At 40.4% G+C, this 15,829-nt stretch overlaps 1 protein-coding gene and 1 long non-coding RNA gene across 13 annotated transcripts in view; one reads left to right on the top strand and one right to left on the bottom strand.

Annotated features, from left to right (window-relative positions):
• The window catches only part of LOC141554779 (uncharacterized), a 10,928-nt gene extending 5,213 nt beyond the window's left edge, over positions 1-5,715 (bottom strand). Inside the window, exon 1 of the long non-coding RNA XR_012485948.1 lies at positions 4,302-5,715. This is a non-coding gene — a long non-coding RNA (uncharacterized LOC141554779). The remainder of the gene's footprint in view (positions 1-4,301) is intronic.
• Positions 5,716-5,967: 252 nt separating this feature from the next.
• LOC141554778 (homeobox protein Meis2) overlaps positions 5,968-15,829 on the top strand; it is a 220,475-nt gene continuing 210,613 nt past the window's right edge. For 2 of the 12 annotated variants that reach the window (XM_074287073.1, XM_074287074.1), the window contains exons 1-6: positions 5,970-6,172; positions 9,014-9,246; positions 10,792-10,933; positions 11,643-11,693; positions 12,709-12,759; positions 13,699-13,848. In XM_074287073.1, the coding sequence (XP_074143174.1) occupies positions 6,134-6,172; positions 9,014-9,246; positions 10,792-10,933; positions 11,643-11,693; positions 12,709-12,759; positions 13,699-13,848 (666 nt within the window). In that variant the 5' untranslated portion in view covers positions 5,970-6,133. Of the gene's footprint in view, positions 6,173-6,732; positions 7,879-7,974; positions 8,371-9,013; positions 9,247-10,791; positions 10,934-11,642; positions 11,694-12,708; positions 12,760-13,698; positions 13,849-15,829 lie in introns of those variants that run through there. The other 10 variants (XM_074287071.1, XM_074287067.1, XM_074287069.1 and 7 more) reach the window with 9 other exon arrangements.

The following is a 15,829-nucleotide window of genomic DNA, read 5'->3' as shown; positions in this document are numbered from 1 at the left end:
AAAAAAAAAAGGGCGGGGGGGGGGGGGAAACACACACACACACACACACACACACACACACACACACACACACACACACAAGAAACCCAATACATCCACTTAAAAACATAGAAGTGGAGTATTTCATGATGGTAGTTTTAGAGAGTAAAGAACTGTTGGGAAACAGAGAGTTGCAAGAAGATAACCCTCCTCTCTTACTAATCCACAAGGGGGAAAAGGAAAACAGGAGAAACAAAGTAACAGTAACTAAATCTATGAGGCTTTTTGTAGACTAATTTCTGGAGAAACTAGTCAATTATAAAAGAGGTCAAGAATATTAGGATGGGTCTTTGCCGATAAGACAGCACTTCCAACAGTATTAGGCTGCAAAGGAGAGGGAGACAGAGAGAGACAGAGAGAGACAGAGAGAGACAGAAAGGAGGAAGAAAGAGAAAGAAAGAAAGAAAGAAAGAAAGAAAGAAGAAAGAAAGAAAGAAAGAAAGAAAGAAGAAAGAAAGAAAGAAAGAAAGAAAGAAAGAAAGAAAGAGAAAGAAAGAAAGAAAGAAAGAAAGAAAGAAAGAAAGAAAGAAAGAAAGAAAAAGAAAGAAAGAAAGAAAGGTCAAGAAAAGTATTTATCCGCCATCTCAAATGTCACCCCACCAATGTCAAGAAGAGCATTCCACTGCCAAACTATGACGAAAGCCTAATCTCCTTAAAGTGCAATCAGACTCAGACTTGAACAACTCTTCTATTTTTTTATGAGGCGATAGGGAGCACAGAACTTTGAATTGGATTTGAGTGAATCCCTTACGAGGCAACGGTTGGAACAGTGAGGGGAGGAGGAGCCACAGGGGAGGCAGGGGAGAAAGAGACAGAGATGGAGACAGAGAGACCCACAGTCAAAGAGAGAGAGAGAGAGAGAGAGAGAGAGAGAGAGAGAGAGAGAGAGAGAGAGAGAAGAATGTTTTTGGAATTATTTATTTGATCCAACATGTTTTCTAAAAAAAAATTTCCTTAGATACACTACTACAATAGTTTGGTTGTCCCAAAGATTTATAATTCACCTTTTCACTTTCTTTTAAAACTTTGTTTTACCTACATTCAGTAACAAAAGGAATAATTTTTTTTTCAAACTGATAAGAATCAACCATAAATCTGAGTAAAAATTATAGATCTGAACAATCTGAATAATTCCAAAAATACTTCAATTTACAAACAATGAATAAAGTTTGCAAATAAGATTAAGGTTGGATTTATTTGTTCCTCCGGCAGGACATCAATTGTTCTAACAGTTGTAAGAAGGCTAAAAGGATTTAAACCACTCGAATTTAATAAACCAGATTAACAATGTGTACTTCCACACTCTTAGGAACTCTAATTATCTATCCCAATCTATAACTTTATAAAAAGAAAAAAACAGGCCGTATCTGAGCCAGGGTAATGCCATTTAAAATATAGTCTAGGTCCTGAAGTTCTCCCCTTTAAAATAAATATCCTACCGAAGACTGATGCATTCAAAATTATAATGGAAATAAAATTTTTTCTTTTAAAAAAAATCCTTAATGTTATCTGTTTTTGCAATTCCCAATTAGCAGAATGTTTTAAATAATAGGAAAAATAGAAAAGTAAGTAAAAGACTTAGAGATACTAGTCTTAAGAAGAGCTGATTAAAAACAGACTCAAGTTTGAAAGGCTATCTCCTCCCCACCACCCACCACCCCCACTCTCTCTCTCTCCTCTCTCTCTCTCTCTCTCTCTCTCTCTCTCTCTCTCTCTCTCTCTCTCTCTCTCTCTCTCTCTCTCTCGTCTCTCTCTCTCTCTCTCCCCCCTTTCCCTCTCTCCCCTCTTCCTCTCTCTCTTCCCTCTCTCCTCTCTCTTTTTCTCTTTCTCTCTCTCTCTCCTCCCACCCCCCACCCCCTTCTGTTTTGGGATTTTCTGGGGAATGTTTCCGCATCCATATTTGTTCTGGTCCACTTGTAAAGAGGGTTTTCGTCCCTTCGATTGTCTTTGAATTGTTTTTCTCCTGAAACAGCTCTTTCGCTGTTAATGAGTCCCCATGCAGCTGGACAGCTCCTTCTCGGACACCGAGAGCTCTAACCCCAAAATGACCCCAATTTGACACCGCAAGATGAAATTTTACCGCCTGTTAAAACCATTTCCAGCCTGAGCAGAAGGAGCTCACTGTTGACAGAGGTGTGTTGCCTTACGCGGACACCTATCTCTCTTCTTTTCTCTCTTCTCATGGTTTGCCCCACCTACCTCCCCACATCCTTAGTGAAAATATCTAGGTTGGGAGAGGGTAATCAAAAGGGAGAGGGTTGTCAAGGGTCTGAAAGCCAGATTAAATAGGCTTGTTTTAATTTTTTTTTTTTTAATAGCATTTAAAAAACCACTTAAACTAGAAGATGCTTCTTCCTCTGTTTTAAAATATCGGGAATGTGTGATCATTCAAATCAGTGGACCAATCAGTATGACCAATAAGTCAGTGGTCATTTGAGTTCACTAAATCGAAAGCTACATGTAGAATTATACTGTAGCGTTTCTAACACTTCAGTCTGAACTTGTATTCAGGTCTACTGGAATTCTATATGGAAGAAAAAAAAAAACAAAAAAAACAAAACGTTGCATCCTTTACCAAGATGAAGACTGCACAGGATACACATCGGAAAGGACAAAAACCCTCAATGATATTAAATTTCACTTTATTTTACCAGACAATAACCTTAACATTCTGGGGGTGGGGGGTGGGGAATGTCTTTCCAAATACGTTTGCACTACATATGTTTACGTATAAATTCTTCCTATCATTCTTCAAAAGAATATATAATTTCTTTGACCAGATCTTTCTTACATTTTTGTCCCTCCCCCACCTTATGTGCTTTGTTCTATCCTCTTGAATTGTTCAAAACACTGATTAAAAACAAAACAAAACAAAACAAACACAAACAAACAAAAACAACAACAACAACAAATAAAACCAAAACGAAAGCATTCCCAGACTATTAAGCAGAGTTTAGGGTGAAACTATTTTAGTCACTGAGCACCTTCTCCTATGCAAATAAATTGAGGTTTAAAGTTCTCATCTTTCGGGGAAAGTGAACAATTATCAATGGACAACCAACCCATTATTAACTTAACAGAGGTACTAAAATAGAGCAAACTTCAAGTGGACTGAAACTCCTTTACTCGGATGTGTTACCATGTAAAGTGCCTTTTTGAATAAAAGTGAAGTTTTTCTCAATGAAGAAAATTTGAAGATATTCTTATACATTTCATACTACGATTAAATGGGGAAAGAAAAGGAAAGAAGGAAGAAAAAGTAAGGAAGGAAAGAGAAGGAAGGAAGGAAGGAAGGAAGGAAGGAAGGAAGGAAGGAAGGAAGGAAGGAAGGAAGGAAGGAAGGAAGGAAGAAAAAGAAAGAAAGAAAGAAAGAAAGAAAGAAAAGAAAGAAGAAAGAAAGAAAGAAAGAAAGAAAGAAAGAAAGAAAGAAAGAAAGAAAGAAAGAAAGAAAGAAAGAAAGAAAGAAAGAAAGAAAGAAAAAAAGGGAGGAAGAAAGGGAGGAGGAAAGGGAGAGAAGGAGGGAAGAAGGGAGGAAGGGAAGAAGGGAGGGAGGAAAGGGAGAGAAGGAGGGAAGGAGAAAGGGAAGGAAAGAAGAGGTGGAGGGAGGAGAGAAAGAGGGAGAGAGAGAGAGAGACAGAGAGACAGACAGAGAGAGAGAGAGAGAGAGAGAGAGAGAGAGAGAGAGAGAGAGAGAGAGAGAGACAGAGAGAGACAGAGAGAGACAGAGAGAGACAGAGACAGAGACAGAGACAGAGACAGAGAGACAGAGAGAAAGGGAGAGAGAGAGAACAATCAGAATTCACGAATAATTGAGCCCCGTAGTAGTCAAATATGAATTTGGGGCTTTTGTAAAAGAAAGACCTCAGGAAATTTAAAAGATTTTTTAAAATCATATAATTGGCCTACACTTACGATGACATTTTAAGCAAAGATAATAATAATAGTAACAACAACAATACTCATTACTGTTAATAAGCATAGTTGAAAGAATAAAAAAAGGATTTACATAAACTACTCAGTCGGTCTCAGTACAGCAGAAAGAAGTGACCAAAGAATTCATAGCCATGAATATCGTGAACTGTGTTACTGAGTTATACTATAAAATAGAAAATATTGTACAGGAAGATCCTTTACTTCTTTTTTTTTTTTTTTCCTCTTCTGCACTTCTTCCCCAAGTAAACTTAATTTACTTAATCATTACTAAAAAAGACAAATCTAGAAAGTAGGGATTAAAAAAAAAAAAAAAAAAACACCTCACTCACCTTTTCTAATATGTCCGAGGTAAAGTCAGCTACAGCACAGAACCACTGCTCTTAATCTTGGAGATCTTCAAGAAGGGGGAAAGAAAAAGGAGAAGAAGAATAAAGAAAGAGAAAGAGGAGGAGGAGGAGGAGAAAGGAGGAGGAGAAAGAGGAGGAGGAGGAGAAGGAGAAGGAGAAGAAGAAAAAAAGAATCTCAAGCTTCACTTTTGCTCTTCATTATTAAATGGGTTCTTATGGTAAAAGAAGGATACAATGCCATAAGATATTTGCGTGACTTTTTTCTCAGCTCAATCCCCCTCTTTCCCCTCAGGAGTACCGGAAAATACCTTCATTTCCACAACACTCTAAGATACTGAAAAACCTCGGATTACCCACTGACGTTATGTCAGCCCTTCTACACACTATCTTTATATGTGAGGGCTGATTTCCCGCAGACATCATTGTTATGATGGCTCATTTAATCAAACTGTTTAATTGCTCCAGTAATCACTATCATCATCACAGGTACTCAATCATTCATCATTTTTGGAGGGTTTTATTGACCTCTGGAGCTCGTTTCCCAGTCCTTTTAAAATAGGGCCAAATTTCTCTGATTCGGCTTTGATTCATGTTAAGATTGAAATCTAAAGCTATTTAAAGTTTTCCAGAATCTTAATATGGAAAAAAGTGGTAAAGAGCTTTTTGGTTGTTTGTTTTAATTAAGCCCTTCTTCCTTCATTCCCCCCCCCCCCAACACACACACACACACACACACACACACACACACACACACACACACGCACACACAACCAAAACAAAACCGATCTTTTCCGTCCTCCCCATTCTTCTTTTGGGTATGTGGGGTTCAAAGACGAATATAGAGACCACTTTCGGAACTCGGTTCAAAGTTGGGGAGGGACTCTAGTGTTCAAGGATAGTCTGTTTTAGATTTTATGTTCAGAAGACCGTGAACGAAAGAGAAAAGAGAGTTAGAGAAAGAATGAGAGAGAAAGAGAGACCAAGAAGAGGGGGGGAGGGGGCTGAGAAAGAGAGGGAAAGGGGGGGAGGGAGGCACACCAAACTCCAGCAATCGATAATTTGACCATCGCTCCTCCCCTAAATTTCAAACCTTCCCTATGATTGATGATCCTGGGGAGCTCTAGTAATTGACTGTTCAGAGGTAAGGCTTGTTTTAGCTTCAGTAAAATGATTGGGCGAGAGCAGACCAAAATTAGTTTCCACACAAATGGTGTGGGCTTTTTTTTTTTTAACTTTTCCTTTTTGGAAAAGTTCATTTGGTGCTCAAGGGGGTGCACCATCCTCTTAATGTGCTAAATCACCCCAACATAATTATCATATATTATAAAGCATTACCGAGTTAATACTTCAGCTTATATCGTAGGACTATAACAAAAATAGGGAGTGAGTTCCAGAAACCTACATTTCATTTCTTCTTTCTTCCTCTCGTTTTTTTCCACCCTCTCCTGGAGTTGAAAGGCTCAGAAAAGGTTCATGCAAATCAGATCTGCATCTCACCGGCGCTTTTTACAACTCTAAGTGAACTCGACTTTGTTAGCAACACACACACACACACACACACACACACACACACATACGCGCGCGCGCGCTCACACACACACACACACACACACACACATACACACGGACGCGCGCGCGCATACAGACTCACAAATCCTTTTTAAGACTGGCAACCTCTACATCAGAAACTAAAAGGTCTTCTCTAGGTTCTACCGCCACCCGCATCATCTCCCCAGCGGCTACCAAACAGCACAAAGTAGTGGACCTCAGCGACACCTTTAATGGAGTTCGATGCGGGTACAGTTTGAGCTAAGATGTTGTCCTCTTGTCCTGGAAAATTAATACTTAAGAAGGTAATGAATCCATATGGGGGGGCAGCATTGTAGAAAACAACACTGGCAAAAACGCAGTACTCGGTTAAAATCGAGCTCGTTTTCTAAAAACGAGCAAGTTTGCTTCTAAAGGATGGCCCCCTGGATTTTCGCAAATCATTCGATGCTTCTGAAGGTAGAGGGCTGGGAAAAACAGAGAATTAAATTAAAAAAAAAAAAAAAAGAGGAGGAAAAACCACATAAAGCGTAAGCTAAAGCAATGCAGGCAGAAGATATTTATGATTGGAAAAAATAATCTAAAAATAAGTTTTAAAATCAAAACACATCTAAGATTGTACCGTACTTTTTGGCTTTCTGCAGTTTTCTTCTCCCTGCCTCTCTCTCCCTGTCTCTCTCCCCATGCATACATACATACACACTCCTCTTCCTCTCCCCCTCTCCTGCACAGTCTCCCTCTCTCTCCCCCTGTATGAAAAGGAACGCTGATTTGCTATGGGTATGATCTGTTGTGTGGCTCTCCCACCCACCCCCACCTCCCCTCTTTTCCCCTCCTCCTCCCCATGTGGAGTTGAAGCAGTGCTGATTGCATACTCTGCATATCATAGGCTTTAGTCTCCTCTCTCCTCTCTCCCTCTCCCCTCTCCCTGTATGTCTCTGTTGTAGGACTGGCTATGGCCACCACGACTTCCGGGTTCCGTCATTTCATTCTCCCGCCGATCAGCGCTGCAAAACTGAGTCTCTTCTATAAGCCAGGCAGCAGCCAACCTGCCAACACTTACTGACACTCACTCATCTCACTGAGAGAAAGAGAGCGAGAGAGAGCGAGAAAAGAGCGAGCGAGAGAGCGATCGAGAGAGAGAGAGAGAGAGAGAGAGAGAGAGAGAGAGAGAGAGAGAGAGAGAATTATCTACCAGGAAAGAGAGAGGGGGAGGAAGTCCAGTTTTTGCAAACTATTCATTTTTTTTTTCTTTTTCTTTTTCCCCCTGCCTTCCTGAACAGTACTCTAAAGAGAGAGGATCATAACATAGGCATCGGGGGGAAAGGATTTTTTTTTTTAACCACCAAAACAGAGAAGCAGAAATCCTCGAGGAGTTTTACTGGAAGAAAAAAAACGGGTTTGAAAGATTCCTCCTCTCCTCTTCATCATCATCAACCATCATTCATTCACTACCTTGACATTCCCTGGCTTTGATTGACAGCTGGAGTGGCAAAAAGCCATGAGACACGACAGTTTGGTTACATGTGGGCTGCTGACGGGCCGATCGTAACCTTCAGTTCGGGGGCTTGACAAATTTTTTTTTCGTCTTTTTTTTTTTTCTTTTCATTTCTTTCATTTCTTTTCTTTTCTTTCTTTCTTTCTTTCTTTCTTTTTTTTTTTTTTTTTTTTGGTTTTGTTGTTGTTGCCAACAGAAGGGAAGAGGGGAAAAAAGGGGAAAAGAAGAGAGGAGGAGGAGGGGGAGGAGGAGGAGGTGGAGGAGGAAGAGCAGGACAAGGAAGAAGAAGAGAAAAAAAGAAAAAGAAGAAAGATTACAGGAAAAAAAAAACTCTTCGCCGTTTTGCCTGGGCTTATTTTTTTTTTTTTTAATTGGAGAATCAGGAGAAGTCTCCTTGGTTTGGGGGGAAAACCCAAGAAATCTTCAGCCTAAATCACTTTCTTAACCGGACTGGGATATTAAATATACGACACATCCAGGAGTTTATTGGAGCGCAGACTGATGGCGCAAAGGGTAGGTTTAAATCTCCAACACTTACCTAGATATAAATCCTCTCCTAAAAGGGGCCTGTCCGATGCCTTCTCTATAGAGCTGCTGCTGCTCGCTGCTTGATGATGGCGGCCAGTATTTAAAAAAAAAAAAAAAAATAGCAGCAAAATTATTCATCGGCTTCTTTTTTCCCTCTTGTGCCTGCCTGTGTGTGAGTGCGCGCGCGTGTGTGCGTGTCTGGGCGCGCGTGTTAGAGCGGGTGTGTGAGCGGGCGAAAGGGCGAATGTGTGCGTGTCTGTTGTGTGTGCAATTGTTACACGCTTTTTCCTCGCTCCAGCTTTTACCCCAGCAGCGCGATTCCCCTGTTTCTCCTGCTGCTGCTGCTGTTGCTGCTGCTCCCTCTGCTCAGTAGCACGGGCTGCAAAGGGGAGCTGCTGCATAGACAATATTTTGCTGCTTGTTTTGTCTCTGAATTTGACAAGGACGCAGGGAATCCGCTGCTAAATAATGTTTCTGGTAACTTTCACGTTATTCCCCCCAACCCTTCTTTGGCCTCTGCCTCCGGGGAGGGACTGGTTGTGGTCGTCTTCATCGCTGTTGTTATTATTAGCGTTTTCTTTCCTTTATTTTGTTTCATTTCGGCTTTTGATTTATTGAATCCTTTGGATGGAAGGAAAGGGGGGTTAGGGGTGGGCTCAGGGGCTTCCCTATTCAGAGCTACTCCAGTTCTCCCTTGTTTCCTTTTTATCTCTTTTCTTCCCCTGGCCGAAGTAGAACCTCCGCTTTGCTCCCCAGACCCTAACTCTCAGCCCCCTTCCTCTTCTGTTAGTTTATAGTGTTTTGTGGGGGTTTTTAAATACATATATATTATACACACATGTATTTATAACTTTCAAGTCTGTTGTTTTGACTGCTTTTGTTTTTGTCTGCTTAACTCGTTTCGGGACTTCACTTTCTTCTGACTTTGTTGTCTTTTTTTTTTTTTTAATTTCTCTCTCTCTCCCTTTTTCCTCTCTCTCTCTCTCTCTCTCTCTCTCTCTCTCTCTCTCTCTCTCTCTCTCTCTCTCTCTCTCTCTCTCTCTCTCTCTCTCTCTCTCTCTCCTTTTTTTCTTTATCTTCTCAATCTTCTTCCTTTCCCTTTTCTGACCCATTTTGACAGTACGATGAGCTTCCCCATTACGGCGGGATGGACGGAGTAGGGGTGCCGGCTTCCATGTACGGAGACCCTCACGCTCCACGGCCGATTCCCCCGGTTCACCACCTGAACCACGGGCCTCCGCTTCACGCCACTCAGCACTACGGAGCCCACGCCCCGCACCCCAATGTCATGCCAGCCAGCATGGGATCTGCTGTCAATGACGCCCTGAAGCGGGACAAGGACGCAATCTATGGGTAAACCCTATCTCCTGGGCCAAGTTTACTAAATGAATGGAGGATGGGAGTTTCTAACTGTTTATATTTGGTGGTGGTCACTTGAGCTAGGAATGGAGAAAGCAAGGGATGGTAATCCTTGTCCCACGGAAGGCAAAAGAGAAGGTGGTCGTGTTCAATGAATTAGGTACAATTATCTTTCTCCCTACACAGAATCCGGGTCACCAAGACCTATTCCCCCCTCCCTCCCCTGTGAACCATGCGTGTTTTAAACTCTAAAAAATTAAGACTCATCTTAATGTATATCATTCCTGTTGAAAGATTAAATTTCTGTTCTTTTGGATGGATCCTAAACAGAGAGGGGCCAAGGAAAAGGGGAAAGTTTCCTGCAAATAAAGCACAACTTTTTTTTTTTTTTTCTGTTTTCCTGTTTCCTACGGAGGCTCTGGGAGTCACTAAATTCAACTGGAGCGAGGAGACTGGTAGTTCCACTTGGCCTGGAAAACTAGATTCACTACCTTAGTTTTCTGCAAAAAAAAAAAAAAAAAAAAAAAAAAAAAAAAAGGGGGGGGAGGCAACAACTGAACTCGGACTATGAAGTTAAAGGGATAAGGGTGCTGCTTTGCAAAAAGGTGTTCTTGTGATATGTATGTAGATTTCTTTAAATTATTATTTCTCAGAGTTCAGAGGGAACTGGGGCAAGGGATGGGGTGCACTACAGCTGAAGTGTGGTAGACATATTCTAACTTTTGGGGTCTGAACGTAAGTGGGGTAAAGAGATGGGATGGGGTTGGTAATAGGAGGCGGTTGGTAAAGAACAACTTGCCCTGATGCAAGAGACAGCCAACATCCCAGTGAAAAAGCGGAGGTAGACTTTAAGATACACAATGAACACTTCCAAAGTTAATAGAAGACCTTTTTTTTTTTTTTTTTTTTTTTTTGTCTGCTGTAAATCCGGGGTAAAATATTTCTGTGAGTAGGGGTCTCTTCGTGATTTTTGCCAATATTATTATTTGCCTATCTTTGTTATTTTAACTAGACTGCAAATGATTATTATTGGGAGGGGGGATACTCCCTTGAAGGCTGTGAGTCTATATATAGCTTCGTATCTTCTTTGATATTCCTTGAAAATAGGCCCTTTAAAACAGTTTTTGGTTCGACAGTGTTTCCCTTTTAGGTACAATATCATTGTGGTCAAGCGTTTAGGCTTTCTCTGTTATACGCGAATGGACCTGGATCAGCCCAGCACTACTGTTAATGTGAGATCCCTGCTTGTTTGATTGCTGCTATTTTTATTTCGTGACCAAGTGTCCGCAGGGCTTCTCTGCCCCCTAGATTGTAGAGTTTAAGCAAGTGGAAGTGGCTAGGGAATCAGCTTTCTCCCCCTACCCCTTTTCTACTTTCGACATTGGCCCAGCTCATTGACGACACTTTTTTAGGGCTGTGCAGTGCATTGAGTGTTTGTATATGAAATCCCCTCAAAACTTGTTGATTACAGTTCTTCCTCCTTCCCCCTTGCACCCCCATCTCTCTGTGTGTGTGTCTTTGTGTGGTGCTACCCGTTAGGCACCCGTTGTTTCCTCTGTTAGCTCTGGTCTTTGAGAAGTGCGAGCTGGCGACCTGCACTCCCCGGGAACCCGGAGTGGCCGGCGGAGACGTCTGCTCCTCCGACTCCTTCAACGAGGATATCGCAGTCTTCGCAAAACAGGTCTAAACAATCATGACCTATTCTTCTCCCCTCCTGACACTTTTGCACCCTTCCCTCCTAAAGGCTTTACTTTTTAAAAAAGGATTGAAAAAGCGAGAAAAAGACTCGAAATTCAATCTGGTGCCTACTTCCCCTCCTCTCTTCCATTCCCCTTTCCCTCCTCCCCATCTCAGAGCCTGGAGGCAAATTGGAACTCGAGATAAATGTGGGTGTTTGTTTTTCCCCCCAGCGAGGAATACTAGGGCTCGACCCTTGAATTAAAGTTGACCTACTTCTCATCTGGCGACTGGTTCCCTTCCTTACTAATAGCTACTTAATCAAGAATTGGGGTTAAGGGGGTGTCAGTAGCCCATTGACAGGGAAAGTCGCAGTCCCCTGCCTACTACTATTCAGAAAAGTTGGAAAGATGAGAGGACAAAATCCGAATAGGATTAAAGGACAGAGAAAGTGAGCAATAATACCCTTAGGCCTAGATTGTATATTGGGGTTTTCTGCACCCCTCGAATGGCATCTGGGTCAGATAATGTGTTTTTTTTTTCCTATCTGATCCTTGTTTGATGGCCTGATTTATTTCTCGTGTTACATCTTATCCTATTTCCATTCCCTACCCTTATTCACCTTTACAAGTCCTTACAAGTAATCCCCAATCCATTCATATGCAATGGTATAAAAGGGACCGTAATTTATGCTTATTTTCCTGTTGTTATAGGTTCGCGCTGAAAAACCACTTTTTTCCTCGAATCCAGAGTTGGACAATTTGGTAAGGCTGACAATTTTCTGTTTTCCCTGTTCCCTACCCCAACCTCCCTTGCACTTCCCATAGTTTCTAGATCCTTACTGTAGCTTCTGACATTCTCAATAAACTCCCCTTTGGGTATTGGAGAGCAAGAGGTCGTTAAATATTTAAAAAAAAAAAAAAAGTGATTCTGTTGAGAGTCTGGGGGTTGAAGATAGTGGGGAAGTGACGGGAGACAAGAGGGAGCAAGACTATCGGAACTAGAAACCAAGAAGGGGGTGATTTGGGAAGAAAGAAGGAGCAATCTGGAAGATTAAGAACGGGAATCCTACTAGCTTCACTTTCTGAGTGAACTCGATAGAAGTGTAGCTACTTCCTTTGTATTGCAAAGGCCGCTTGCAGAGCCACGGTCAGCTGAAGCTTAGGAAGTAACTGCAGAGCAAAGTCTAGCTCCGTGTGAGGGGGAAGGGAGAAGACCTAGCTGGTCATTTTTAACAGCAATTCTTTTGCTAATTTGGATGATTTCAATATTAAAAGTACTTAAATCTTCTTTCAAAGATGTTAGCCCACCATTCTTCTTGAGCATTTCCTTCTTTATCTTGAGGGTGGAAATTTCTTTAGTGTTCAAGCCCCAAAAGCCCGCTCTAGGGTGGGTGTTTTGTTTGGTGTCTGTATGTGAGAGGGTGAGGGGGTAGAAAAAGATTGTGGGGTAGAGGAAGGAAAAGATATTGACTGCAGGCTGGCCTCAATAAAATCCTGCTTGCCGGTAGGGACTACAAAATGAATAAGGGGGAGGAGAAAATCTAGTTTAGGTTTAGGCTGATCTGAGTTGCCGGTTGACGTCTGATTACCGAGTGAATGAAAATTCATGACAATTTGTTATTCTCCAGCCCTTTTTCTAGTCCTTTTGGGCTCTGCCTAGACTCCAGGCTCTTAGGGACCATCTCTTCATCCTAGTCCCACCAATTTCCTTAACCCCTCCTCCCTCCTCCTTATCCATTTTCATATGCTTAAGTGCAATTTTAAAACTTTGTTTCAGATGATACAAGCAATTCAAGTACTAAGGTTTCATCTTTTGGAGTTAGAAAAGGTAAGCAAGAAGAGGGTGAAAATATCATAGTCTATCTTGTCATCCCCAATTCCACCATGTAGTTGAGCTTTGATTTTTAAGAGACTTTGGCCAGAGAGATTGGGCCCCAGGGGCATCTCTCTCAGGGTTGATATATTGTAGTCAATGCAAGAAGATAATAGAGGTTGCCCCCAAACCATACCAGTCTTCCGAGGCCTTTTCTTCAAACTATCCTTTACCCAGGATCTTTATTTGGTAGTAGCGATCCTAAGAGAGGTGGATGCATAATTTTTTAAATGTATTTTTAATTATTTCTCCCCAGGACATTTCCCCTCTCACTCCACTCTTTAAATGCAGGATTATTTTGAAAAGCAATAAACCTTTGATTTAACCAGATACCCCGTATTTCACTTTCTCTATTAAACTCAGCTCATCCTCTAACATGGAAATGCATAATATAGATTCATGTACAGAATTACCTATCCCTGGGTATTTTTTATTCTGCATATTTTAAATCCAGTTCAAACAACTCTGCTAGAAAGTTACAAGTATTACTTTGCTGAGTTATAAATTCTCTAGAAGATCTTTATGTGACATCCAGTGTTTTTAATATTTTGATGTTATCTAATGGAATTTACCTCTTTTAAGTTCCAGTTTGAACTTAGTATTTCTATTTCTTTTTCTTTCTTTAGTATTATTGCTTGTTGTATTGAACAGTCTCTGGAGAATTATATATGCTGCAACAATTTCTCTATTGTTTCCTCAACTTTGACTATTATACCTCTTAATTAGAATTACTCCTGGGATACCTCACATTGTTATTCCTTCTAAATATAATCTTGTACTATATTTCTCCTTAAAATCACGCATAGTACTGAGCAAAGCAAACGAGTAATTAAAAAACAAAACAAAACAAAACAAAACTTATGATAACCCTTCTTTCCTCCCCCCCCTCCAAAGGTCCATGAGCTGTGTGATAACTTTTGCCACCGGTACATTAGCTGTTTGAAAGGAAAAATGCCCATTGACTTAGTTATTGATGAAAGGGACGGCAGCTCCAAATCTGACCATGAAGAGCTCTCAGGATCTTCCACAAATCTAGCTGACCACGTAAGTCTTGTTGAACTCTTTAACATTTTGATATTTTAAGAGATCTGTAAGGGACTTGTATGTACCACCTGTTGTAAAGTCCACACTATCCTCCCCTACTACCTTTTGAGTTAAAAAAAAAAAAAAAAGTATCGTGTTTCTGTGTATGTTTGAGGAGTTTGCTGCTTTGGGGTTTTATTGAAAGTGTTTTTGTTTGTTTTCTTTTTTGATTCTCTTCCTTCTTCCTTACTGTATTGCCATGGATAGGTTGTTTGTGGAGGCAGCAGAGTGATTTGCGATGATAATTTGTCAAGTTTCCTGGATCTGGGCGACTAGTAGTGTTAGCAAATTGTTTGTTTGATGTGGTGGCCCGTGCCTTTTCTGCCTTACCAACCCTATAATCTATGCAGCAGAAGAATAAAATAGAGGCGAGAAAGCTGGAGAGGATATGAAAAAGAATAAAATGGAGGGGGGCAAATTGAATTCTTTTAGGGGGAAGTGAGTGCTGATTTTTCTCCTTCTCTCATGAAGATGACAGAGTTGTGAATTATTAGCATTTTACATCGTGGTGGGGAGAAGTGAGGGTTGGAGCTCACGGGAGATAGTTTTCAGTGCTTTTGCTCTAAAACAACTTATTGTCAGACTATAGACTTTTTGCCAAGTGCCTGAAGCATCTTCATAATAAAAGGCAGTAACCTTGATGAACCAATTATTAGCAATGTATTACAAAAAGCTGGAGAGAATTATGATTGGGTAACCATAGGTTAGTGGTTGATTTTAACACTTTAACAGTTGGTGAAGGAGTAGAGTGGGTATAGTAAAGAAGCACTTGTGTTTGTCAGGCAAGGAAAGGAGGTTTCTTTCTATTCTCTGGTTTTGTTTTTTTTGTTTTTTTTTTTTTCATTCTATTTTGGAACAGATATAGTGAATCTGATGCTTTAAAAAACATATGTAGTGAGACTAGAAATTTGAAAAAAGCAATAAGAAGAGAGATTGCAGCTGGTAGTGAAGGAAAGAGTGGTTAGGTTAAAAAAGAGTGGGTGTGAGCTATAGTTTATTTATAGGAACCCAGCCTTGGGGATGATGAGAAGAGGTTTACACAGATTAGATTCAATTGAACTCATAACTTAAATGACATAGTCTAATAACCTACTGGCCAAAATATTAATATAACACTTGGTGTGAACTTAAGCCCTGACAATTGTTCTTTGAAGTAGGAAGATAGTTTGCTACTTCCTTCATTCTCTCCCATTCCTATGAGTTAAGAGAAAGGAGATTTGAATCTAAGGAGAATGAAACTTCTGCAGTTTCTTTCCCCATCTCTACCTCTTTTGGGGGGAAAATAAAATTTTGAATTGAATTGGAATTTATGTATATATGAATCACAAGCATATATATATGTATATAATATATGAATTTACCTAACCTTTATATAAGATGGTAGGTAAGAATAAGAACAAGATTAATTTTTTTTAAATCTCTACCTGAAATGGTGATATGGATCAATTTGAAGACGAATGCACTACAATCAAAAGTTTCTTAATCTATTTCTTCTATTGTCTTAATATGGGGGAGGTTGAGGAAGGCATTTTGAGTGTATTAAGTGAAATCAAATGGGTTACAGCGGTGACTGAAAGTTTATTTGCTGATTTGTTATGTGATTTGTGCATGTGGTTCTATGAGGCATGACACTCTCTCCCAAAATGTGTTTGTTTGTTTTTTACTATTTCATGACCCCAAATCCCTATGCATAGGTATTATTAGGGGAATGTAGATGGGGAAGAGACTTATTTACATCAAATGCAGAAATGGAGAAGTGTATTGGTGTGCAATATAAATCTGTTCTTACTTCTTTTAAAAGAATCCTAACTTGTTGGCTTTATAAGGCTATGTGGAAATGGAACATGCTTGTGTTTTTATTGAAGAGATAATAGGGCTAGCCTGATGAAAAATACTTAAGGCATTCGGGAGAGACTCTATTACAATATTTATTATTTAAATA

The sequence above is a fragment of the Sminthopsis crassicaudata genome, chromosome 2 (assembly GCF_048593235.1).
Source record: "Sminthopsis crassicaudata isolate SCR6 chromosome 2, ASM4859323v1, whole genome shotgun sequence".
Classification (NCBI taxonomy): Eukaryota; Metazoa; Chordata; class Mammalia; order Dasyuromorphia; family Dasyuridae; genus Sminthopsis; species Sminthopsis crassicaudata.
This window is presented reverse-complemented; position numbering and strand designations above follow the sequence as displayed.